This window comes from Cucumis sativus, chromosome 5, assembly GCF_000004075.3.
Source record: "Cucumis sativus cultivar 9930 chromosome 5, Cucumber_9930_V3, whole genome shotgun sequence".
Lineage (NCBI taxonomy): Eukaryota > Viridiplantae > Streptophyta > Magnoliopsida > Cucurbitales > Cucurbitaceae > Cucumis > Cucumis sativus.
In genome coordinates, this window is record NC_026659.2 from 19,207,476 (window position 1) to 19,232,148 (window position 24,673).

The window sequence follows — 24,673 nt, forward strand, 5'->3', positions numbered from 1 at the left end:
ATTTAATAGAATTGGACAAATTTTGCTATATTTATAATTTTTTTTGAAAAGTTACTACATAATTTATTATTTTGAATCTAATAGCTATATTTGTGACTATCCCTTGTATAGGAAGGAGAGGCAGAAAGTAGGGTTAAAACCTAAATCACATGTGAGGAATGTGAGTAACGAAAGACACTTTTTCATTCATCTTAAGCCATATTCGATTTTGCAATTACAAATATGTTATTACGAAGTAACGTCGAGAGCTAATATGAACATAGGTTGACATAAACTTCTATAAACCTCACGTGAGAAGTTGGATTCCCCATTTCATATGTTGTCGGAAAATAAAAGAGATTTGAAACAATAATTTGGCTTTTGTACGAACTACGAGGAATGACTTTCCTTCAGAGACGCCGGAGATGAAACGCTCCTCAATTGTTTTTCCCTCTTGTTTTCTCACACTACAGGGTTCCTCCATCTCCTCATCTCTCCTTCTATCCACTTTCCTCTCCGACAACAAATCAGGTAACCTTCTTTTATTCACTCTTTTGTCTTTCCATGCTTTCTTTCCAGTAGTAGTTACCTCTGTATGTGGCATCCCATTTGATTTCTTGCAAGTTTATTGTTGAACTCTGTTCGGTTCAAGTTACCCGAGATAGTTTAAACTTTAATGTACGTTAGATCCATGCTTTCAGTGGGAGTTACTCTTGTAAACATTGTTATGAATCGCCCCCATCTGTTTTCTTTATCAGTGATTGTTCGTAGTAGAGCATTATCGAACATATTGCTTCTGAATTGGAAATGGGTTATTGCTGTAAGGTGTTTAGGGTATTGAAATTCCCGAATTAGTAATTTGTATGTTTATATATATTTTTAAATATTTGCATCTTTTTTCCTTGATTGGATACTGCATTCTATCCTGCCGGATACTTTTATTGGTTGGGTTGAGTTACTGTTCCTTTCCGATATAGCTGAATTTCAGGCGAGTTGATTGGTTTCTGCCACACAAGTTTGATCATATTTTGAGAGGAAATGGGGTATATTGGTGCACACGGGGTTGCAACACTGCACAGATACAAGTACAGTGGTGTTGATCACTCTTATGTTGCCAAATATGTGCTGCAACCCTTTTGGAGTCGCTTCGTTAGTTTCTTTCCACTATGGATGCCGTAAGTAAAGCTTCTTTGTTTCTATTAGTTGTGATTCTGCAAATTCAGTAAATGGCTTTCCCCATGATATCCGATCCTGTGTTTTCGCATACTGGAGAGATTTCATTAGTCAGTTTTTCAAGATATTCTCTAATGATTTGCGTTTAAAAATGTCAGTAGCTTCTTGGGCAATGTTCTTCAATCCTGATTAAGCATATTTAAATTCTAGTAGATTTCTTTCTGAAGATATGCTGACTTGTCAATTTTTTCTCTGTTCTCACTTCACGTGTGTCCCTGGATGATTTCATCAGTCCGAATATGGTAAACTGATGTTTCCTTTTGAGTACTGTACTCTATCTTTTGCTTTGACTTTTGAGATAATACGTTCTACCCCTTGTGGCTTGCTCTGGTGGTAGATCACACTTATGGGATTTATGTTTTTGGTCACATCAGCAGTTCTTGGTTATGTGAGTATCATTCAATACTCCTTTTCACTGGTCTTTTTTAAGCTTTACTCCAAATGCATTATTCTTATCTTATGGTTATTATTCTCTTGCAACGCCTGGCCCTAATTCTTCATGAAAAATGTTTTAAGGCATGCCAAGATTTTGTTTTATTAGTTTTTCTGCTTTTACATACTTTCATTTACCCTTTTGTATATTTAAAATCGGTATAGAATATGGGAAAATATCCAAATATCACACTAAAGCGATATATTTATTGCTATATTAGCACATCGTGGTTCTTTTAATGATATATTGATCCCTTGGTCTTTCTCATATTTTTATTTTAATTGCACTTCTATGTCAGGTATATTCTCCTCATTTGGACTCAGCTCCCCCAAGGTGGGTTCATTTTGCGCATGGATTGCTTCTATTTCTTTATCAGGTGTGCTCTGATATTCTATATGGAGTTTTGCTATACTCCTTGGATGACATTTCCTCTCTTGAAAGTTGAACCACTACCAGAGATTTCATGAACACTTGTTGCTAATTGCCTTCTAAATCCTTTATTCCTGTTTTACAAGACTTTTGATGCGGTTGATGGGAAGCAAGCACGGAGGACAAATTCCTCAAGTCCACTGGGAGAACTTTTTGACCATGGTAATGTTTCTATTTTATTTTTTATTCCCCCCTTGTTCCTGTCTCTCCTGCTTTTAATTGACTCACCAAAGATTAATGTTTTAAAAAATGTTGTTTTTTGGCTTCTTTCTGTCTTTCAGGATGTGATGCACTTGCATGTGCGGTATGTAACATGACCCATGGTTGCTGTATTTTCCTGGCCTTCCTGCATTCATATATCTTTTGTTTCTTGGCGTTTATACCAGTTTGAAACCTTAGCATTTGGGAGCACTGCCATGTGCGGAAGATCTTCTTTCTGGTTCTGGGTACTTTCAGCTGTTCCCTTTTATGGTGCAACGTGGGAACAGTAAGTTTTCTGTACCAGCTTATTATTTTGATATGATAGAAGTTACTAGGAGTTATGACAGATTGACAGTGTCTTTTCTCTCATGATTTTAGTTCTTAAAGGCATCTATCTTTTTAGCCGTGCAGTAATCGTTGTTTAAAAGCAATCCCTTAGCTTGGGAATGGGGATTCTTCATCCCCCCCCCCCCCCCTTTTGGTATAACTTTCTTGCTTAATAAAAGATCTCTGTTTTCAAACTGTTGTCAATTTGGAAGGAGAGGAATCTTAGAATTTTTTAGGATAAACTGAATATAGAGAATACGACACTTGCCCTCTTGGTAGTGTTTAAACCAAAAAGAGCTTTTTTGTTATTATAGTTTCTATTAGAAGTTGGAAACCTTTTCTGTGATAGTTGTACCTTAGGAGGTGTTTCCTCCACCCCCGCCCATGGTTTTATATATGTGTGTGTGTATTTAATAATTAATATTACACAAAGATCCTTATCAAAATAAGTAAATAAAATCTCTGTTTTTGTTTTTTTTATCACAAAAAGGAAAAAGAGAGAAGAAATCTGATGCTTGCAGGGAACCCCCTTTTCCACTTGTGAATCTTGTTTGACTTTACATAGGTTAATAGATGTCTTTGGTAGGTAATATATTTGATTATCCATATTTCATTTGGGAATGAAATTGTTACTTATCTATATATATCTCTGTGTGTGCGTGCGTGTGTGTGTGTGTGTGATTATGCATCTTTATCATGATCAAATGCTGCTGGGTAGACATTGAGGTCAGATTACCCTTTTTCACACTTTGTGTATCATATTTAGAATGTTATTTTCGTATATTGTTCTTCCAGTTCTTCCAATTGAAACATGGACTATTGTTAACTTGGGTTGGTAAATTTGCAATCTCGCTGACTTTGATATTGGGTTTCGAGTTGTTGCCCCATCCTAATATGCTTGCTTTTCTGGGTGGATTAATTTGCTTATTATCTTCAAAGGGAAAAAGGAAACAAAAATTGGCACCTAACTTCCATTTTCATCTTTGAGTATAGCTTCTTCACCAATACTCTAGTTCTTCCTGTTGTAAATGGACCTACTGAGGGTCTCATGCTGATTTATTTATGTCATTTTTTCACAACCTTTGTGGGTATGTTTCTTCTTCCTGCTTGTTTTACAATTTCAGTTTGCATTTTTCTACCTTGTATATGCAATTTTTTTCCAGCTTGATTGAAAAGTTCATCAAGTCCTAAATATATCTTCTGCCAGGTGCTGGGTGGTGGACTCAGCAGTTCGGGAAGTCCATACCAATTTTTAGTTGGGTTCCTATTTTTCATGGTAAGACATCAAATCTACTATCAATGAAAATTTTCTATATTGTATAAACACCTTCAGCATTTCTAACTATGAATATCCATTCTCCCTCTCTTCTCTCTAATTCTCTATTACCAGTTTTTATAGTGAGTTCTGGTTAGCTTTGTGCTTTAATACTATATGCAAGATTCTAGTTCAGCTTGACTGTTAGCTCTTTCGATTGCATTGATATTGTTCTGTGTGTTTCTAGGTCTTTATGGGTGGTCTTGTTCACACTACCGTTTGCATATCGGGCATAAATGTGTAGTTTGTTTGTTTTGTTTTTGTTTTCCCTCCGATAATTTTTTAAAAAAAATGAAATAATGCATACAATTTTAATTCATTCGCTTGTGAATGTCCTCAATGTAGAGGTAGTTGGTAGACACGGTTGTTCTATCATATCTTCAACCTACTGATGATATGGTTCCCTTTTGTTCAAGTAACGAGTCTTTCCTTAACCTGAATCAGATGTTATCATTTTTGGAGGCTATCTTGGGTCTTAGGATTAATAGGGGAAAATATCAAATTTTGGGTCCTAATTGGAACCGTCTTAAGGTGGAAAGGTAGGCTTCCTTGGTGGGGTATGATGCTGGTACCTTTCCTTCTACCTATGTAGGCCTTTGCTTAGGTCATATCCTGAGAAGCCATATATATATACATACACACACATATATATATATATATACATTTTCAATGATAAATGAAATCAAGTGAATACCCCAAACACCTAAAAGTGATTACTAAAGAGATCGTCAATTGGCAACTAAGAAAGATTGTTATTATATATATATATATATAGGAGCTTATTAATCGTTTGTCCATCATTGTGATTTACTTGTATTTAGTTAGGGTTTCCATGTATTCCTATATATATTGAACTCTATTGTATAGAATGAATCAAGTGAGTTATTCATATTTTCCTTTAACTTCAACATGGTATAAGAGCATTAGAGAAAATTAGGGTTTGAGAATTTGGAACCCTTTTGTAACATCTAGAGTTTTGTGGAGAGGTGAGTTTATAGTTTTGCCCATTTTCGTCGTCATCAGTTTGTTTGTTGTTCGTTAGCCGCTGCTGCCGCCATTGTTTGTCAGTTGCCGACGAAAGTTTGTTCTTTTTCAACTCTGCCCAGCTTAAAAAAGAGCCCAACCATCTACCACACCCCAGATTTTTGAAGACATCAGTGAGGCTCATGCACTGCTCCTTCCTCCACCACAAGATCCACGTGCCAGTACATGGGAGCGCGTGGGAGATCTGTTTTGTACTTTTTTGGTTGAGTTTGTCTCCATTTGTGTTTTTCAATTGATCTGTGTATTTGGTTTCTCTGAATTCTATCGAATGTGAGGGTCTTTGGAAAAATACCCTTTTGGTTCTCCAGATTTGTTGATGTTTTGTTCTAATTTAGGCAACCGTTGGTTAGAAGCTTCCTAGATCTTGGTTTTCGATCCCATAGTGATGTCTCATTTGGCTCAATTACGGGCTCCATCTATCCATGATTTGTCAACTATGTTGAAAGAAGTTCCTTCATCATTAGCATGGACTATTACAACCATTGCTAATTTAGGTAACATGAATCATTGTCTCTCTTCCTCCTCTACACAATGAGTGATAAACTCCAGTGTTACTCCTTATATGACTGGTAATCCCAAATTATTTTCTATAACTTTGTCATCTACATCCATTACCAGTGTTACCCTAGCAAATGGATCAAAGTCTTTTGTTGTTGGATCTGGTACTACCCATCCCTTTCTCTGTCTATCTGTCCTCCATTTACCCCAATTGTCATTTAACTTGCTCTTTATTAGTTAAATCACTCGTGACCTTAATTGTTGTGTCTCATTTTATCCTGGCTATTGCTTGTATCAGGATCTCTTGTAACAAAGAAGATTTTTGGGAAATGACATGAATCTGGGGGACTTTACAGTTTTGATCACCAAGTATCGACGTCAACTATCATTGCTTGTTCTGGAATTGTTTCTCCTTTTGATGCCCATTGTCGTCTTGGTCATCAATCACTCCCTGTCTTAAGAAAACTTTGTCCTCAGTTTTATAACTTGTTTTCATTGAATTGTGACTCATGTCAGTTTGCCAAATTTCATCGTCGTAGCTTCAGTCCTAGAGTTTACAAACGGATAAATTCTCCCTTTGAGTTAATTCATTTTGATATTTGGAGTCCGTGTCCAATTGTGTTCAAAACTGGATTTAGATATTTTGTTACCTTTGGGCTTTGTTGATGATCACTCTCACATGACTTGGTTATATTTTATGAAAAATTGTTTTGAGTTACTTTCTCATCTCACCAATTGTCATGCGGAAATTCGAACACAGTTTGGTGTATGCCTTAGAACCTTGAGAAGTGACAATGCTAGTGAGTATTTTTCAGAAGCACTAAATTCATACTAACGTACACATGGAATCATTCACTAATCGTCTTGTGTTAATACTCCATCCCAAAATCTGGTTGCAGAACGAAAGAATAGGCATATTTTTGAAACTGCATGGACATTATCCTTTCCAATGCATGTTCCAAAGCATTATTGGGTTGATGCAATTTCGACTTGTTTTCTTATAAATTGCATGCCTTTGTTTGTTCTTCAAGGTTAGATTCCTTATCATGTTCTCTTTCCAACAAAATCATTGTGTCCTATTGAGCCTAAAATATTTGGTTATACATGTTTTGTTCGAGATGTTCGTCATAATTTGACAAAGTTAGACCCTAAGTCTTTGAAGTTCATTTTCTTAGGCTACTCTCATGTTAAAAAAGGATACAAATGTTATCGTCCAAGTTTGAATAGATATTTTGTCTCTTGAGACATTACTTTCTTTGAGGATAAGCCTTTCACTACCCGTTTGCCTAATATGAGTTAGGGGGTGGAGGACGATCATTTTCTTTATATATTCACATCTCCAACTCCATCCCCTGCTTTTTCTATATTTGTGGAAAGGTCTCTTACACAGTTACTCAAATCATCGGTTGGGAAGGAAGCTTCTTATTGGAGTAATGAGGTGCAAGCCAAAACAATTGATAAGTGGTCAGTGCTTCGAAAAGTTGACCAAACTCTGGCAAGAGTAAGAAACCACCGAAAATCGATTCCTGGCTTGAAAGTGGGCCGAGTCTAAGCCGTTCTATTGTTGGTCCTAGGAAAAGGCCCTTAAAAAAAAAAAAAACAAAAAAACCAATGATGATGCCCCGACTCAGTTTTGATTTTAGGGTCCAAAGTGGTTCTTCAACGGCTTCTTTGTTTTGTTTTGGTTCTAAGCCTTTCTGATTCAAGGATTCTGGAACCAAGGAAATGCGTCTATATTCGTGGAAAGGTTCCTTGCACATTCACTTGAAGCATCGGTCGGGAGGGAGCTTCTTAGTGGAGTATTGAGGTGTGAACCAAAACAATCGAAAGTGGCTAATGCTTCAAAAGGTTGACCAAACTTTGGCAAGAGTAAGAAACCACTGAAAATCGATTCCTTGCTTGAAAATTGGCCAAGTTGATCAACGATGAAAACCAAATTTTCTTTGATCTTCGGGCGTGTGCATCCACGCACGTCTCTCTAATTTCTCCTTTCAACAAGCTTCAGCGAAGGTGTAAACGGACGGTTGTTGGTTGGATTCCGGTACCTTTCGGGGTATTGTTGACGTGGGTTTATCGGCCGTTTTATTCAACATTTGCACTATGGGTCTTCTGGTGTGTTTTTCGTGGTTTGAGATTCGGTGGTGATCGACAACTTTTTGGGATTTCGAGCAAATTTTTCTGGAATGTCTTATTAGTTTCGATTTCTGAGGTGATGTTGTCGACGGAAGAGATGGGATCTCAGTCTGGTGACACCTCGGTAGTGAAGCAACGTGCACTGGTTGGACTAAAACGTGTGCACGATGTGGCGGTGAAGGCTTGAAAGGCGACGGTAAGCAGTGACTTACTTTCGAACTTCGCATCAAGTGCGAACCGGGTTGGGCGACAATTTGGGGTTGAACCGGGTGACCGCGCATCTAGTGTATCTATTAGGCCCAGTTGTGAAGGAATTGGGCTGCCACATTTGGAAGATGGGTCGGTGTGTTCGACGGGAAAGACTTTTGCGCTGATGTAGTCAAATGGGCTTATGTGTGTAGGATAGTTCGCGGTGAACATTTTGGTTGGGTCTTGTTCGATAGCTCGCGGTGAACATTTTGGTTGGGTCTTGTTCGAAGAGTAGTCATTCCAAGGATGACTCGGTGGATTCAGTGCATCTTAAGGCTCCGAATGGCTTGTTGGGTTGGGAGTTTGCAACAGGGTGGTGGAACCGACTGTCAAAACTTTGTCCTGTTCCTCATGGGCTACTTTATTTGGCTCGGTTTCTGGTATGTTTCTTCCTTTCACTCCTCCTACTTTCGTTAGTCAAAAAATTGTGGTTGTTTTGCCTAAGGAGAATGTTGCTAAAGGAGTTAAGGTTTGGGAAAATTCCTTAGTGAGGCAGATTATTGATGTGAAAATGCCCTATCCAATCATTCAAAGGCTAATTGAGAAAAATTGGGACAAAATTGAAATGCCTACTGTTATGATCCTTGAAAATGATCTCATTAGCTTTCAGTTTCAAAAACCAAAATCTGTGGACTGGATCCTATCATGTGGTCCCTGACATCTTGGTGGAAAACCCATGCTTCTTCGTAAATGGGCTCAAGTATTGTCTCTGAATCCTTTGTCTTTTATTTTGTTTCTGTTTGGATTAAATTGGGTAGGATCCCTATGGAGTTGTGGATTGAAGCGGGTCTTGCTGTGGTGGAAGTGTTGTTGGCAAGCTACTGACTTTAGATTTAGCTACTAAGGAACATCGTAGACTGTCGTATGCGTGTGTGTTGAATTAGATTTGGATTTAGTTATACTTGTTGAGATTACAGTTAGTCTTAGAGTGGTGGACTTTATCGTGACTCTACTTATGAGTGGAAACCCTGTAAATGTAATTAGTGTCATGGTTTTGGGCTTTTAGTTGGAAAGTGTTCAAGGACTGTGGATAATACGATTCAACAGCAGGAGGTTGTGAGCGAGGAAAGACCCAGTAAGGATGATGATTTGGCTATTGGACTTGTGAGGATGTTGTGTTGGAGTCCTTTAAGCAGTTAGAGGAAGATGAAACAAAGGGCTCTTTGGATAGGCCCTTTACTCAGGTAGAGACGAATTTGGGTAAATGTGATGACAATGTGATTTATAAGTGCATTTCTAAACTTTTGGTTGAAAGGCTCCTCATGTGGCTGCCTAATTTTATCAACGGTAATCTGTCTACCTTTGTTCCTGGTAGGAGTATTACTGATAAACTTCTGTTTTGCCAAGAGTTGGTTCGGGGTTATCATCTTAATTCTCGTAAGCCCCACTGTGTTACGAAGGTTGATCTCAGAAGGCTTATGACTCTATTAATTGGGACTTTTTGTTTGGTTTGTGATAGAACACTCATAGTGTTTCTATTTTATTGATACCTTCAACATAAATTACAATATAAAAGAAGTAAAAGAACAAGTAAAAGAATTCTAACCCTCTGCCCTTCCTCTCTTTCAAGGAATGTTGCAGCCCAATTTCTTCACCAAATTCTTCATGCCTTCTTCCCTCTCCAACTAACTACCAACAAATCTAATTACCTTTATGCCCTACCCTATATCAATGGTATCTAACAATTTGCTACTTGCTATTGGTACCCTCATGCGGTTTGTAAGTTGGATTCGGGCTTGTGTTACCTCCTCAATGTTCTCCATTATGATTAATGACTTTTGAGGGGTTGAGACAGGGTGACCCCTTATCTCTGTTCCTTTCTGTTAGGTGATGGAGGTTCTTTCTCATATGTTGAATAGGAACCCCAAGAGTTTTCAATTCCATCATAGATGTGAGAATGTTCATTTGACCCATTTGGCTTTTGCTGATGATCTTATGATTTTATAGGTCATGAGCCTTTTGTTTATGCGAGAAACGATCCTGAAGTTTGGGGATCTCTCTAGTTTGGTTCTAATCGTGGTAAGAGTTCTTTGTTTGTGGCGGGGGTTGATAGTGAAATTGCATCTCTGTTGGCTGATCGTATGGGGTTTGCGCTTGGTCGTCTCCATGTTTTGTACCTTGGGCTTTCGTTGCTCTCTCGTAGGTTATGGATTGCTGATTGTGTTCGTCTTATTCAACACATTATTAGCAGGATTTATTCTTGGGATGCTAGAGTTCTGTCTTTTGCTGGTTGTTTGCAGCTTGTTTGGTCTGTGTTGCGTAGTTTTTAGGTCTACTGGGCTAGTGTGTTTGTATTGTCGACGGGTGTGCTTCATGAGGTTGATAGAATTTTGAAGTCGTATCTTTGAAGGGGGAAGGTGGAGGGTAAATGGGATGTTAAGGTTGCTTTGGGGAAGGTGTCTCCCTTTTGGTGAGGGTGGTCTTGCTATTCATGATGGCCGTCTTGGAACATTGCACGTATCATGAAGATTTTATGGTTGTTGGCTTGTTTGGGTTCTCTATGGGGTAGCTTGGTTGGAAGCTTATATTATTCTTAAAAGGACGTCGTTGTGGTCTGTTGCTTGTGTCTTCGGGCTATCTTGTGACATCGCGATAGGCTAAAAGAACACATTCATTTAAAGGTTGGTGATGGTAGACTATGTAAAGTGTAACTTGACTCGTGGGTGCAAGGTGGTTCGATCCTAGAACAGGTTGGTGAGTGTGATTTTTGATGCAACAAGTAGGGAGGATGCTAGGCTTTCGAGTTCATCGGTTCAGATTGGGAGTGGAGGCGGCCGAGGGTGTCTAGGGAGTTGGTTGATTTGTTGGAGAGGGTTTAGGTTGTCCGTCCGAGTTTGAGAGTTGGGGATTGGTGGGTTTGGGTTCTAGGTTGTTAGGCTGGTTTCAATTGCAAGTGCGTGGGAGGCTACTTGCGTTCACAATGTTTGGGCTGTTTGTAGGGTGGGGGGAATATTCCCAAGCATTCTTTTTGTGCTTGGTTGGAGACTTGAGATAGGTTGGACAGGTGGGATAATTTGGTTCCGTCGTCGTGCCCAACCTATTTTTAATAACCAAACAAGCACAAAAGGAATGCCTGAGAATATTCCCTCCATCCCACAATAGACTTGCCCAATGAACCTGAATGAATAGCCTCCCATAAACTTGCAGTCGAAAACCCACCTTGACTACCCATAACCCAAACCTATCGATCCCCAACACTCAGATATGGATGGATAACCTAAACCCTCTCCCACAAATCAAGCAGCTCCATAGACACCCTCAGCCACCTCCACTCCCCATTCGAAGCAATGAACTCCGACAGCCTAGCCTTCTGCTTGCTCGCCGCATCATAAATCACCCACTACCCAACCTGCTCCAGAATCTCGGACCACCCTGCACCCACGAGTCAAGTCACACTCTACATAGCCTACCATCACCAACCTTCAAACGAACGTGCTGTTTCAGCCTATCATGCTACCGCAAGATAGCCTGGAGACACCAGGACCGATCCATCCCACAATCAATAGACTACAACGAGCGCCCCTTAAGAATATAGACCTCCACCCACATAGAACTCGAATGAGCCAACAACAACCATAAAATCTTCAGGGTACCCACAATGTTCCAAGACAGCCCATCATGAATAGCCAGACCATTCTCATCAAAAAGAGATACACCTCTCCCAAGCAACCATAACACCCCCTCTACCCCCCTTTCCCGTCCAAACATACGACCTCAAAATTTTATCAACCTTATGAAGCACACCTATCGGCAAGACAAACACACTAGCCTAGTATACCTGAAAACTACGCAGCACGAAGCAAACAAGCTGCAATCTACCAGCAAAAGACAGAACTCTAGAAGCCCAAGAACGAATTTGACAAGTAATACGCTGGATAAGAGGGACACAATCAGTAAACCGTAACCTACGAAAGCAAGGAAAGCCCAAGGTAATGAACAGGGAGATAACCAAGCGCAAAACCTATACTATCAGTCAACAAAGTAGAAAACTCACTTTCAACTCTCGCCACAAACATAGAACTCTTTCCAAGGTTAGCAACTAAACTTGAAAGGTCTCAAGACTCCAAAAGAGTCACGCACAAACCCCAAAGGAGACTCAACAGCGACACAAAAAATCATTAGATCATCAACAAAGGTCAGATGAGTCAAACGAACGTTCTCAAATCTATTATGGAACTAAAAACTCTGGGGAGTCCTATTCAACATACGAGAAATAACCTTCATCACCATAATAAAAAGGAACGGGACAAAGGGTTACCCTTTCTTAACTCTTTCCGACTAGGAAAAAACCCCTCAAGATAGCCATTAACCATAATGGAGAACATCAATTAGGTAGCACAAGCCCTAATCCAACTAACAAACTGCAAGGGGTGCCAATAGCAAGCAACAAGCCAAACAAAAAGTTCCAATTAATAGAATCATAAGCCTTCTGAAGATCATCATAGCACACCGGGGATTACCAGAATTAAGATGATAGCCTAACCAACTCTTGACAAAGCATAATATTACCAGTAATACTCCTCCCAGGAACAATGACAGATTTATACCAATGATAAAATTAGGAAGCCACGCACGAATCTTATAATTGCATTTATAGATCACATTACACCAAGAAATAGGCTGAAAATCCTCCATACGCTTAGGGATGAGAATAATCGCAGTAGTATTAACACCATGAGGCAAATAACAGAACTCAAAGAAGTGCAAAACAGCATCACATAAATCCTCCTCAACCACATTCCAAACACCTTTAAAGAAACTCACTCCATGGAATATAATACCCTCCTCACGATCAGTAGGAGCTTGCAAAGCACTCATACACTACTCAGACCACCTATACATAGTGTCCTCATGCATGGGAGAGAGCATCCTGTAGCCAATAACCTGGGAACCGAAACTGTTATGGAAAAAATTAACCACCCTGCACGTGCCTGAAATTTCTTTCAGACTTGAATTTTAAAATTCACTATATTCTAATAAGGAGAGATAAAGTTTATGAGAAATAGGGAAGAAAAAGTCCATTTTCCTTGAAATAACATTCTCTTTTTATCTCTTGTTATTTCATGGCCTATATATAATGTAGGCCTCTACTTATACTTTTTTGACCTCTTTGTTTAATCACAACTACTTTTCATGTAGTTGATCGCTTTTTAAACTTTTCTGTATTTAGATATCCCTACGTTCAGGGCTGCACTGGTTTTATTGGCTGCTTTCGGGGTCATTCCTACAATTGCATTCAAGTAAGTGTTTCCTATCTTCTATGTTAGAAGTAGTATCCAAATGCATGTGATAGTTGTCTTTTTAAGTTCAGAAAAGTTTACATATCAGTTAAGCATAGTAATAGATTTGGATATAGAGAATATCAGATTATTATGAAACAATTAATGTGCTCTCAACAGTAAGACTTTTCAATTACGGATACTGGAAAGCAATAATTGTGACTGCTTTAGAAACAAGTCGGTTTCGAAAAGGTTAAATATAAAATGATTTAAAAGAAAGTGATACTTGTTACCTTTTTTCAAAGTTGTGGCACATCAAAAAGTAAGTGGAGTACCAAAATTTTTCTGTTATTTTTCTTCGTGGGATGGAGTCACAAGTTTTCTGAATATTTTCAACTCATGTTGAAAGTTTCAACGTTGAGGACTTTTAACTGAAATATCTTCTCAAACCCCCCATATCATCTATGCTTCTGTGCAGTGTGTACAATGTTTGCAAGGTTGTGCAGGCAAGAAAAGGAAGCATGCTTTTAGCATTGGCTATGGTAAAATCGCATGGTCCATTGACTTTGGTTATCTATGTTATGATGCAATAACATAGATATTTTGTTTCATTCTTCATACAGCTTTACCCATTTCTAGTGCTTGTCGGAGGAGTCTTAGCATGGTAAATTTCAATCGTATTTGCATTTCCCTCACCTAGTACATTTGTAGTCATCATATTTTTTTACACCATATATGTCTCTCATTTAGGGATCATTTGTCACCTTCTGACATTATTGGAAGCTATCCCCATCTGGTTATAACTGGAACTGGACTTGCTTTTGGATTCTTAGTGGTAAGACATAGGTTATCTTTCTCTCGTCTCTCTTTCAACATCTTTCTCCCTATCTAAGAAGCTATGATATGGATTTGATGGACTGAGTTGGTTTTTTTTAGTGTTATTGCTATGGAGCTTTTGATGAAGTACCATGTCACCATTTTCTTGTTGTTCTGATCTGACAAATGTTAAAGAGTCCGCGTTATCCCCATGATTAGGCACCATTTTATGGGATTGATGACATACACTAGTTGGAGTTGGGACCTTTAATACAATGAACTGTAGCATTTCTTGAAACTAAAATAGAAGCGTTCTGTTTTGCAGGGTAGAATGATTCTAGCCCACCTTTGTGATGAACCCAAGGGCTTGAAAACTGGAATGTGCATGGTATGTTTACTTTAATGAACAAAAATACAATAGACAAATTCATCATTATTTGCTGATGCTAATATATAATACCAAAAAATTGTTGATAGTATTTAGTCAAAAGCAGTGTTTTAAAAAGCGCCCTAAGGCGCGCCTAGGCTCAAGGCGCCCACTTGGGGCTTATTTGTGAGGAAGCGCAGCGAATTCTAAAAGGCCCAGATTAGGCGGAGGCGCGCCTAGGCGCAAGTCGAATTAGGTGTGGGCTTTTTTAATAAGTTATGGGCTGGGCTTTAATTATAAAAAACTATTATTATCTAGGTTTTTTAAACCTATTACGTGAACGTGAAGAAAGAACCCTTCTCCTTCCGCGCGCGAAGTTTCTTCAACACGACTCTTCATCTACTTCTTCGGTTCTTCCGTTCTGCTTCTACTTCAAAAACTTTTTGCTTCCTTTTCCACCCTTCCGTTCCGGCCACCCTTCGTCACACAAAACGTCAACAAATCTATTTGGGGCTGCGGCTGCCATTACTCTGTTTTTTGGTGCAAAAACAGAGGAAAAGAGAAGACAATAATATTCTGTGCTAGTGCTTCAGCTTTCGCCTCCTCCATCTCAACTTTATCACGGGTGATTATCTCAATCGTTCAGTTAACATCTGCAGCTTTCTCCTTCTTCTGTAACTCTTTGACAAGAACATCAAACTCCATCAGCATCCCACTTTCTTTCACCATAGCTTCTTCAATTCTCATTTGAAGCTCAGAAATTCTCTTCCTGTTCTCTTCCTTTTCCTGTTTGAAACAGAATGTACTCTGTTTCAAAGAATTATTAGTTTTTATCCTTTTATTTTCATTTAACATATTGATTGCTCAGAACGGTGAAAAGAACAAATATGGATGAATGAACTTGAAATGTTTCCCATCTCTTGCATCTTTTGGCTCTATGTCATTTTGTGTTTTCATAGCATGGTATACCCATTGAGTGACTATTGGTTTTGTCTCTTGACTTATTTATTGTGTGCAAGTTTTGGACATCTTCTTCTTCTTATACTTCTCGACTTCAACTTCCTTCGATAACCCATCAAACACAGCCTTCATCCCATCGGTCTCACAACACACTCCCCTCCAATCCTCCATTTATAACAACTTCATCCCATCCATAGATAGCTTCTGTTTTTTTTTTTTTTTGAATAACTTAGATCATAGATGGCTGATAAAAGTTCAAGAAAAAATCCGGCATGGAAATATGGTCAATTGCAAAATGACCAAGATATAAATACGTTTGTCTGTGGATTTTGTTCGAAAGTAACAAAAGGAGGGGTATATAGAATGAAACAACACCTCGTTGGTGGTTATAGAAATGTCACCGCCTGTACAAAATGTCCGGATCACGTGAAGGAAGAAATTAAAGAGTGCATGTCCAAGAAAAAAGAGATTAAAGAACAAAGAAATCTGATTGTGGACATTGATGTAGAAGATTACGGTATTGAGGATGAAGATGAAGGGAGTGTTAGTATAAACAACAAAGCAACACCAAGGGGCCCGAGCTTGAAGAAGCCAAGGCAAAAGGGTCCAATGGATGCATTTTTTACTCCTAACCCAGAAACTGTGGTTCAAAATAGAAAGGACAAAGGAAAACAAACTTCATTGAATGCGACATACAAGAAGGAAATGAGAGAGCACACCATCCAAAGAATTGCTCGATGGTTGTATGATGCAGGAGTGCCTCTGAATGCTTGCACATATGAGAGTTTTGCCCCTATGATTGAGTCAATTAGGCAATTCGGTCCTGGATTGAAACCACCATCTTATCATGAGTTAAGAGTTCCATGTTTGAAGAAGGAATTAGAAGCGACAAATGAGTTTACCGTAAGGTAGAGTGGGCCAAGGTTGGATGCACTGTTATGGCTGATGGATGGACCGATAGAAGAAATAGGACATTAATTAACTTTTTAGTTAACAGTCCTAAAGGCACCATGTTTATTGAGTCCATCGATGCTTCATCTTATGTGAAAGATGGAAAGAAGATGTTCGAGTTATTTGATAATTTTGTAGACCGAATTGGAGAAGCGAATGTTGTACAAGTAGTTACCGATAGTGCCTCAGCAAATGTGATGGCAGGTAAGAATGTAGACTACTTACAAGTTATAACTTTAATTTATTAGATTTAGTTGAGTTCTACGTTAAATGTGTACTTATTTTCTTTGTTAATAGGGAGATTGTTAGAAGCAAAGCGACCACAGTTAATATGGTCTCCGTGTACCGCTCATTGCTTAGATTTGATGTTGGAGGATATATACAAGATCTCGAATATTCGCAAAGCATTGAAAAGAGGCATGGAGATTAGCAATTTCATATACGTTCGTCCTGGATTGTTAAACATGATGTGACGTTTTACTAACCAAAAGGAGTTAGTTAGACCAGCTAAGACTCGTTTTGCTACTGCCTGCATTACATTATCGAGTATACATCGTCAAAAGAATAATATGAGGAAGATGTTTACTTCAGATGAATGGAAGGATAGCAAATGGAGTAAGGAGCAACAAGGGAAACGAGTAGTTCAGACTATTTTGTTGGCTAGTTTTTGGACTACAATTGTTTTCACTCTTAAAGTATCTGGCCCACTAGTCCGAGTTCTTAGATTGGTTGATGGCGAGAAGAAGCCACCTATGGGATATATTTATGAGGCCATGGATAGAGCTAAGGAAGCTATTGCTAAATCCTTTAATAATAATGAAGAAAAATACAAGGACATTTTCACCATAATTGATAAAAGATGGGAGCTTCAGTTGCATCGTCCTCTGCATGCAGCGGGGTATTATTTAAACCTGTCATTCTATTATCTGAATCCTAATATCCAGAAGGATGATGAAATAGTTAATGGACTCTACTCATGCATAACAAAAATGGTTGCTTCATTGGAAGTACAAGACAAAATACTTGCAGAACTAAGCAAGTATAAGAGAGCTGAAGCATTATTCGGACAACCTTTAGCAATCAGACAAAGGGACAAAATATCTCCAGGTAAATTTCAACTAAACGATTACTCAACGATACTAGCAACAAGCTCTTCTATTAATATATATATATTTTTGTTTGTGCCTATAGTGGAATGGTGGGATAATTTTGGACAATCAACTCCAAACTTGCAAAAGTTTGATGTGAGAATTTTAGGTCTTACTTGTAGCGCTTCTGGATGCGAGCGTAATTGGAGTGTGTTTGAACAAGTTACCTTTTCTCTCCTTAAGTACATTGAGAATGAGAATCAAAATTTGTTGATTCACTGATAATGAAACTTTCTAATTTTTCAGCTTCATAGCAAGAAACGAAATAGGCTTGCTCAAAGTCGTTTGAATGATCTAGTGTTCATCAAATACAACAGAGCATTAAAACGTCGATACAACCTACAAGATATTGTCGATCCCATCTCCTTGAAAGATATTGATGATAGTAACGAATGGTTGATTGGAAGATTGGATGACGATTCTGAGGAGGATGATGAGTTGGTATTTGACGATGATTCTTTAACGTGGGGTGATGTTTCTAGAGCTGTCGGAGCAAAAGAACCATCATTCTATTCTAGAGCTAGTACCTCTAGAGCAAAGACTATTGTTTCATGTTCATCCTCGTCTACCACGCAACGGAAACAAGTAAATTTAGATGACTTCGATTTGGAAGAAGAAGATACTGATGGCTATAAGTCTAACGAAGGAATGAATGAAGACGAGGATCAATTTAGTGATGATGAGTTTGATCTTTAGGGATGAACTTTTATTTTGATTGTTGACTTGTTGAATACTGGGTAGTTTTCTATTGTGTTTTGTTGTTTAGGCTACTTATATTGGGTACCTATATTTTATACATTGTTGTTCTGCTATGTGTGTGTATATATATATTTTCTTCTCTTTTTATATAGTGCGCCTTATGAAAAAATGCTCGCGCCTTTTTTTGCGCCTTACGCCTAGGCTCTAGAGGACCAATGCGCCTTGGTGCGCCTTGAGCCTTTAAAAACACTGGTCAAAAGTATCAACTTTGCATCAAGTCGATGACTTTTCAAGCCTTGGCTAGCTATGGGGTATAGAATTGACTGTCTTGAAAATCTCCGTGAAGAGGCATGATTATGACATTATATCATTGCCTATCCCTTATGCTACATTGTACCTTGATCTATAGCTTAGAAATGAAATTATCAGGGCTTGAACTACCCTTAATAGAAATACTTAATTTAAGGGCGTTTGGGACAAAGATTATGAAACTATAATAGTCATCCCTTGCTAGAGTAAATACTATTTAAAAATCTCTAATTAGCTACAATAAACACTATTTCTAAACTTTCAATTTGTTACCGTATTTACTATTTGCTACAATATTTACTATTTGACACAACATTATTTTTTTATTATTTGCTATAGTATTTACTATTTTCGTATCAAACTAAAATAGTTTACACACCAAACACATATTATTATAACGCAAAGTAAAATAATCTACACCCCAAGCACAAACTATTCTAATTAAACAATAATAACCTACGACTATAATAACTCACCTCTTGCCCCAAACACCCCCTTAATTATTTACTTTGATTTTTTTAGTTGAATGAAATTATACATAGTTAAATTATTAAGTCACAGCTCATATACATGAAAAAGAAGCTATAATACAACTGTTTCTATAAAAATAATAATAATAATAATTCAATTTTTTTTTTAAATGCATGTCCTTAAGTTTGCTTCATATGTAAAGCTAAGCTAAGTGCCTACTCGTGTTGAATGTTCACACTTGAAAGAACGGTTTTTTTAAGGAACTATGATTATGGTAAGAAAATAAAGGAAAGGATGTTCAAGAATATTTAGAATAAACTGATCACGGTAAGAAAATAAAGGAACTATGACTACAGAAAACCAAGCGTCTTCTGTGTTGTTGTTGGTAAAGTGTTTTGGATGATTTTCGAAGTAGTAGAAGTTTTCATAATATATTTTGATTGAAACTGGCATGGTGATCCAATAGCATTTAGGAAATATTGTTATATGAAATTTGAAGTAATTAACCTACAAATCAAGATCTTTGTAAGTAACCTAGCATACCCTTTATTATTATTATTGAAATCAAGATTAGCAGCAGATATGGTAGCAAATATCTATGAACATTTTAAAATTTGAACATGAACCATGATGCATTTATTGCATTTGTTGTTTGTTTCTATAGAAATCCGTATTATTCTTAAAATTCTCCTGCATTTCATCTGTTTCATACTATCTAGATGTGGGTAGAGTTTGATGCAAGATTATAATATTTTAAAAAATATTTATGCAGTCACTATTATTTCTTCCTCTTGCCATTGCAAACACTCTCACAGCAAGGCTTAACGACGGGTATGTGGTTAAGGATTGTGCAGTCTGTGAAGATGGAATGCTATATAATTTACAGGGATAGTTGCAGATTTAGCAATTAGATTCAAAATAATTAAATATATAGCAACATTTTAAAAAATTTGTAAATATAGCAAAATTTGTCAAATTCTATCCATGATTGAAGTCTATCACCCATAGACCATGTTGTAAATATTGGTCTATCACTGATAGACCATACGAGTCTATCAGCGATACAAGTCTATCAACAATAGTTTTGCTATATTTGCAATTTTTTTTAAAATGTTGCTATATCCTTAATTATTATTCCTAAAATTGCCATCAATTATAATTACCCTAATTTATGCTAATAAACTTCTGTAAATCTATGTGACAGGGTACCTTTAGTTGATGAAAGTCTGGTTGTTCTTGGTTATTGTCTTTTTACTGGTATGTTATTTCTAACAATTCTCCCCATCCCACCCCTTTTAACATTCATAGTTCAATTAATATGCTTTGAAATCATCAGATAGATCTGTTAGATCTACTAAAAGTTTACGTATGTGTTGATCATCTACACCATAGTTGAATTATGTTGTTGATTCGGTTTCAACTCCCTAATTTGGGCTGCATTTTTCATGATTTCTGCCCTTTTTTTACTTCCGCAGGTGCTCTGTATTTGCACTTCGCAACTTCAGTCATTCATGAGATCACCACTGCCTTGGGAATCTATTGCTTCAGGTGAGAACGAAACTTTTTGGCCACTGCTTCAGTGAACTAATTTTGGCATAATATCTTAGATGAATATTCTTTTTTTTTCACATTACTCTACTGTTAAAGTATAAACAAATATCTATTGGCCTAGTTCTTTTGTATTATTATATCTCTTATTTGCTATTTGCTTTTATTCTGTAGGATAACTAGGAAAGAGGCTTAAAGTTGGCTGCAGTTTTCTTTAGGGTAAGGCAGGCTCGTACAACTGAGTTTTCATTCTTATGTTCAATCTCACATTAGAGTTGATGATATTCAAAACTTCATTACTATTGTTGTTATTTATTATTTATTGTTCTTTTTTTCTTTTTGTTTTGTTTCTTAGCTGAGAAACAAATCTTGCATTATTCGGACTTTAATTGATCTTTTTTTGGATGAAATTGATGAAGATAGTTTTGAGTTCAGAGATTGTTTTTCAATTCATCCCATACTGTCATGGGCGGATCTATTAAGAGGCTAGAGGCACGTGCTCCCCTCACATTCTCGATTTTTGTATTTTAATATTAATTTTGATGGGTTAAATTACAATATATGTTAAATAATACATTATTATTACTATATTCTGCTTTTAGTATAGTGGTTATGTCCCTATTAAAATCTCAAGGTCTTGAGTTCAAATCTTATCTACTACATTTATTTGATTGATGACTTTGATTACTTTTTCGATAAGGATTATTTTAGGTAATGGGACGTGAATTTTTACTATAGAAAGAGAATTATAAAATGTTGTATTTGGCTCTTACTTTAGCATTTTATTGTTATTATTATTATTATTATTATTATTATGAGTTAGAAGATAGATCATGCACCCCTAGTTATTTTTTTAGTCGGTTTGAAATAAATTCACAGTTATTTTGGGATTGCTTTTTAACAATTGAATAAACAGAGTTCTTGTTGATGCAGAAGTATAAAGAAGCTCATATAAATATAAGCGTCGTTTAACTTATATAGCCTAAATTGTTATATGATATTACATGAAGGATCCAAATTACTAATAAATTTCATAAAAATCCTAAATTGACCCATATATTACATAAATGTAGGTTTAAATTACTTTAATACCCATTTCTATTATTTAATTGATTTATAACAAATATCTAAATAGAAAAAACCCTGAGATATAGTTTTGAAAAGAAGTGGGGTCTAAATTAATTTAATACAATTTTTTATTATTTAATTTAATTGATTTATAACAAATATTTAAATGAAAAAAGTGGTGGGATGCCGTTTCGGAAATAAGTGAGACCCAAAATAATTTAATACAAATTTCTATTATTTAATTGATTTATAACAAATATCTAAATGGAAAAAATAATGAGATGTAGTTTTGGAAAGAAGTGGAAAAATTTTCATGCTTTCCTTCCATGAAAATGGTTGTCTACTCCTTTCAACATGGATTACGATTTTTACTTCAAAATTTTAGAGAGTTCGAAGGTGAAGAAGAAGACAGTCGACGACCGACAAATACACAACTTCTCGAACATAATATAGTTAAAAACTTTGAGGTTAGTATTGTATATATTCAACACATATGAAACATTAGGTATATTATGTATATTTTAGATATTCAATTAAATAGTCAATTAAATGAAAATGTAGTTTTGAATGTGATACATTTTAGGGTTTATTGAGATTTCGATGGTGAAGAAAAAAACTTTTGATGGCCAAAAAATACAAAACTTATCCGACAGAATCTAGCTAGAAAATTTGTGTTTAATATTATATATATTCAAAACAAATGAAACATTCGGTATATTATGTATATTTTATATTATATTCAAAATATATGAAACATTTGGTATATTAGGTATATTTGAAATATTCGATTAAATAGACAAACAAACGAAAATTTAGTTTTGAATGTGATACATTCTAGAGTTTATTAAGAATTCAACGTTGAAAAAGAACGGTCATCATATCAAAAAAATAATAGAACTATATGTCAATATATAGTATTATTGTATATAATATGAGGTATATATATACTAAAACATAGAACATAACTATTATAGATTGCAGATATATTAAAGTATAATGTAATCAAATACATTTATAAAGGAAAAATATGTATGTATGATCATGTCGTTTACTATTGTTTTAGTAATATTTATTATACAAACAAAAAATTTAAACACAAATTCTGTAGGAATTATGTATAAGGTATTATTGTATATAATATGAGGTATATATATACTAAATAACATATATGAATTCAGTGTATATTTTATTAGTGAAAGGTTCTTATATCAATTTGTTTATGTTTTTTATTTAAATATTCATATATTATGTGGTAAATAATACGTTAAGTTTGAAATAATATTATGATGTATTAAAGTTGTCCATTAGGCAGTTTTTTAACAAAATATATCTATTATATTAATATAGAAAATGGGAGGAAATCGTGCAACATTAAAATAGGAAACTTCTTTACCGTTTTCTCACTTTCCATATTCAACGAAAAGCTTGTCATTTCGACAGTCAATGACATATACAACCTATTATGTAATGCGATAATATTATAAAACTAGTATAATCATAAATAATATGTGGTATATATTCTAGGGGAATATTAAAAAACTGGTAAATTCAGAACAAAATAACGTTAAAATAAGGGGAATATTAATATATAATATATATACGCATATGATATACTCAGAATGAACTAATTTTAAATGGGTAAAATAACAAATGACATACTTATGTTATTCCTCATATAAAACATCAACTAAAAGTATTATATCTCACGATTAATATATAAAACTAATATAAATGTAAATAAGATGTGGTATATATATAATAAATCACATATACAACATATTATATCATGCGATAATATTCTAAAACTAGTATAATCATAAATAATATGTGGTATATGTTTAAAGGAAATATTAAAAAACTGGTAAAATCAAAACATAATAACATTAAAATAAGGGAATATTGTTAATATATACTATATATACGCATATGATATACTCAGAATGAACTAATTTTAAATGGGTAAAATAACAAATTAATGTGGATTTTATCGTATCTTCAGGTGATGGAGAATTGTATATGGCGGCGATTTGTTAAGATTCTGCAGCTTACGGTTATGATAAATTACAAATTTATAAAACAATATAATAATATGTAATAAGAAGTTCAAATGATCGAGAAGAATAGCAAAAAAAAAACTGTCGGCGATAGAAAAGATAATGTAACGGCTGGCGGAGAGAGTGAACAATTAGGTTAAGTTATATTTTTAGAAAGAACAATTAAATAGTTTATTACAAAATAAAATAAAATTACAATTATTATAATATATTCTGATTTATAATTAATTTAAAAGATACTTGAAATTTATTAACATATTAATTCTCAAATAAATATAAAGAAGTCATGGAATTCATATTAAATACAAATCGTTTTAAATACGGTAATTTTTTAAATAATCTTAAGAATATAATATATATTTAATAATCGTATTATATAATTAATAATTAATGAAATGTTATAATTGTTTGTAAAGTATTATCTTTCCTATTTAAAAAAATAATTTTGAATGTATGATTTGTAAAATTTCTTAATAAATTAAGACTTTTTGTCTAAAATTTTCTAAATATAATATACCGATCCCTTTATATAGGAAGAAATCGGTAAGAGGAAGTGAATCAATTGTGACTAACCTGATTTGAACCAAACTAGCACTTGTTATTTACAATCACTTAATACACGCCCCCAGGTTCCGAATATAAACATCAATAATTTCTAATTTGATTAGAATCCTAATGGAAACCAGTCTTCGTATGAATTAAGAATAGGAAAGAAAATATGAAATCCATCTCCTGTTTTCCTATGTCAAGGAAGAACAGAAATTCACTTTCACAAAACAAAATCTTAATTGATTTTTCCATTCACCACTACCTTTTTTATTTATACTAACAAAGGCATTCACTTCTTTCTGATCAATTCCTCATTCTTCCACAATTTCATACTTCTCACTCTCTTCCTTTCCGACAATCATTCACAATTCTCTTTGCTATTTCATATTGCATTTGTGGTCATGAAAATATTTTTTTATTATGGTGGAAGCATAATCCTTTCTCCTTTCTGGATTGAAACTCAACGTCAGATAAACGCTTCGGTCCTTCCTTTCATACTTCTTTGTAGAGTAATCATTCTCATCGGCTAATTCATTCTTCCTTTATTTTCTCTTGTATTCGCATTGGTATTAGCCTTGGTGCTATTTTGGGAGTTTCTCACGTTTTCTCCAGACTATCCGAAAAGTTTTGCTTCCCTACGAATATCCTCCATGTTCTCCATCTTTTGCGCGAT

At 35.5% G+C, this 24,673-nt stretch overlaps 2 protein-coding genes across 6 annotated transcripts; both read left to right on the top strand.

Moving 5' to 3' along the window:
- Positions 1 to 218: 218 nt before the first annotated feature.
- On the top strand, positions 219 to 20,977 carry LOC101205809 (choline/ethanolaminephosphotransferase 1). 4 transcript variants are annotated; one of them, XM_011656945.2, is made up of 20 exons: positions 226 to 510; positions 957 to 1,154; positions 1,445 to 1,454; positions 1,550 to 1,600; positions 1,944 to 2,021; positions 2,161 to 2,236; positions 2,356 to 2,378; positions 2,461 to 2,561; positions 3,596 to 3,690; positions 3,810 to 3,878; positions 13,012 to 13,081; positions 13,539 to 13,602; positions 13,684 to 13,724; positions 13,811 to 13,895; positions 14,202 to 14,264; positions 19,554 to 19,612; positions 19,986 to 20,038; positions 20,257 to 20,329; positions 20,504 to 20,548; positions 20,685 to 20,977. In XM_011656945.2, exons 2-19 carry the CDS (start codon positions 1,018 to 1,020, stop codon positions 20,523 to 20,525), a joined length of 1,170 nt encoding a protein of 389 aa, XP_011655247.1. In that variant the 5' UTR covers positions 226 to 510; positions 957 to 1,017; the 3' UTR covers positions 20,526 to 20,548; positions 20,685 to 20,977. The 4 variants fall into 4 exon arrangements, with proteins under 4 accessions (XP_031741211.1, XP_011655247.1, XP_031741212.1 ...); XM_031885351.1 differs by having other exon boundaries at positions 219 to 510; positions 968 to 1,154; positions 20,504 to 20,962; XM_031885350.1 differs by having other exon boundaries at positions 229 to 510; positions 20,504 to 20,962.
- On the top strand, positions 14,271 to 17,070 carry LOC116403786. Of its 2 annotated transcripts, none has more exons than XM_031885353.1 (2): positions 14,271 to 16,358; positions 16,452 to 17,070. In XM_031885353.1, exons 1-2 carry the CDS (start codon positions 16,142 to 16,144, stop codon positions 16,625 to 16,627), a joined length of 393 nt encoding a protein of 130 aa, XP_031741213.1. In that variant the 5' UTR covers positions 14,271 to 16,141; the 3' UTR covers positions 16,628 to 17,070. Both variants share the same exon structure in this region; 1 of them encodes a protein (XP_031741213.1).
- Positions 20,978 to 24,673: the final 3,696 nt, after the last annotated feature.

Coding starts and splice junctions, on each gene's coding strand:
- LOC116403786 (XM_031885353.1), top strand. CDS start 16,142: ATGGCTGATGGATGGACCGATAGAAGAAATAGGACATTAATTAACTTT. Junction 16,359..16,451: donor CTCAGCAAATGTGATGGCAG/GTAAGAATGTAG, acceptor CTTTGTTAATAG/GGAGATTGTTAGAAGCAAAG.
- LOC101205809 (XM_031885351.1), top strand. CDS start 1,018: ATGGGGTATATTGGTGCACACGGGGTTGCAACACTGCACAGATACAAG. Junction 1,601..1,943: donor CATCAGCAGTTCTTGGTTAT/GTGAGTATCATT, acceptor CTTCTATGTCAG/GTATATTCTCCTCATTTGGA. Junction 13,725..13,810: donor GTCGGAGGAGTCTTAGCATG/GTAAATTTCAAT, acceptor TCTCTCATTTAG/GGATCATTTGTCACCTTCTG.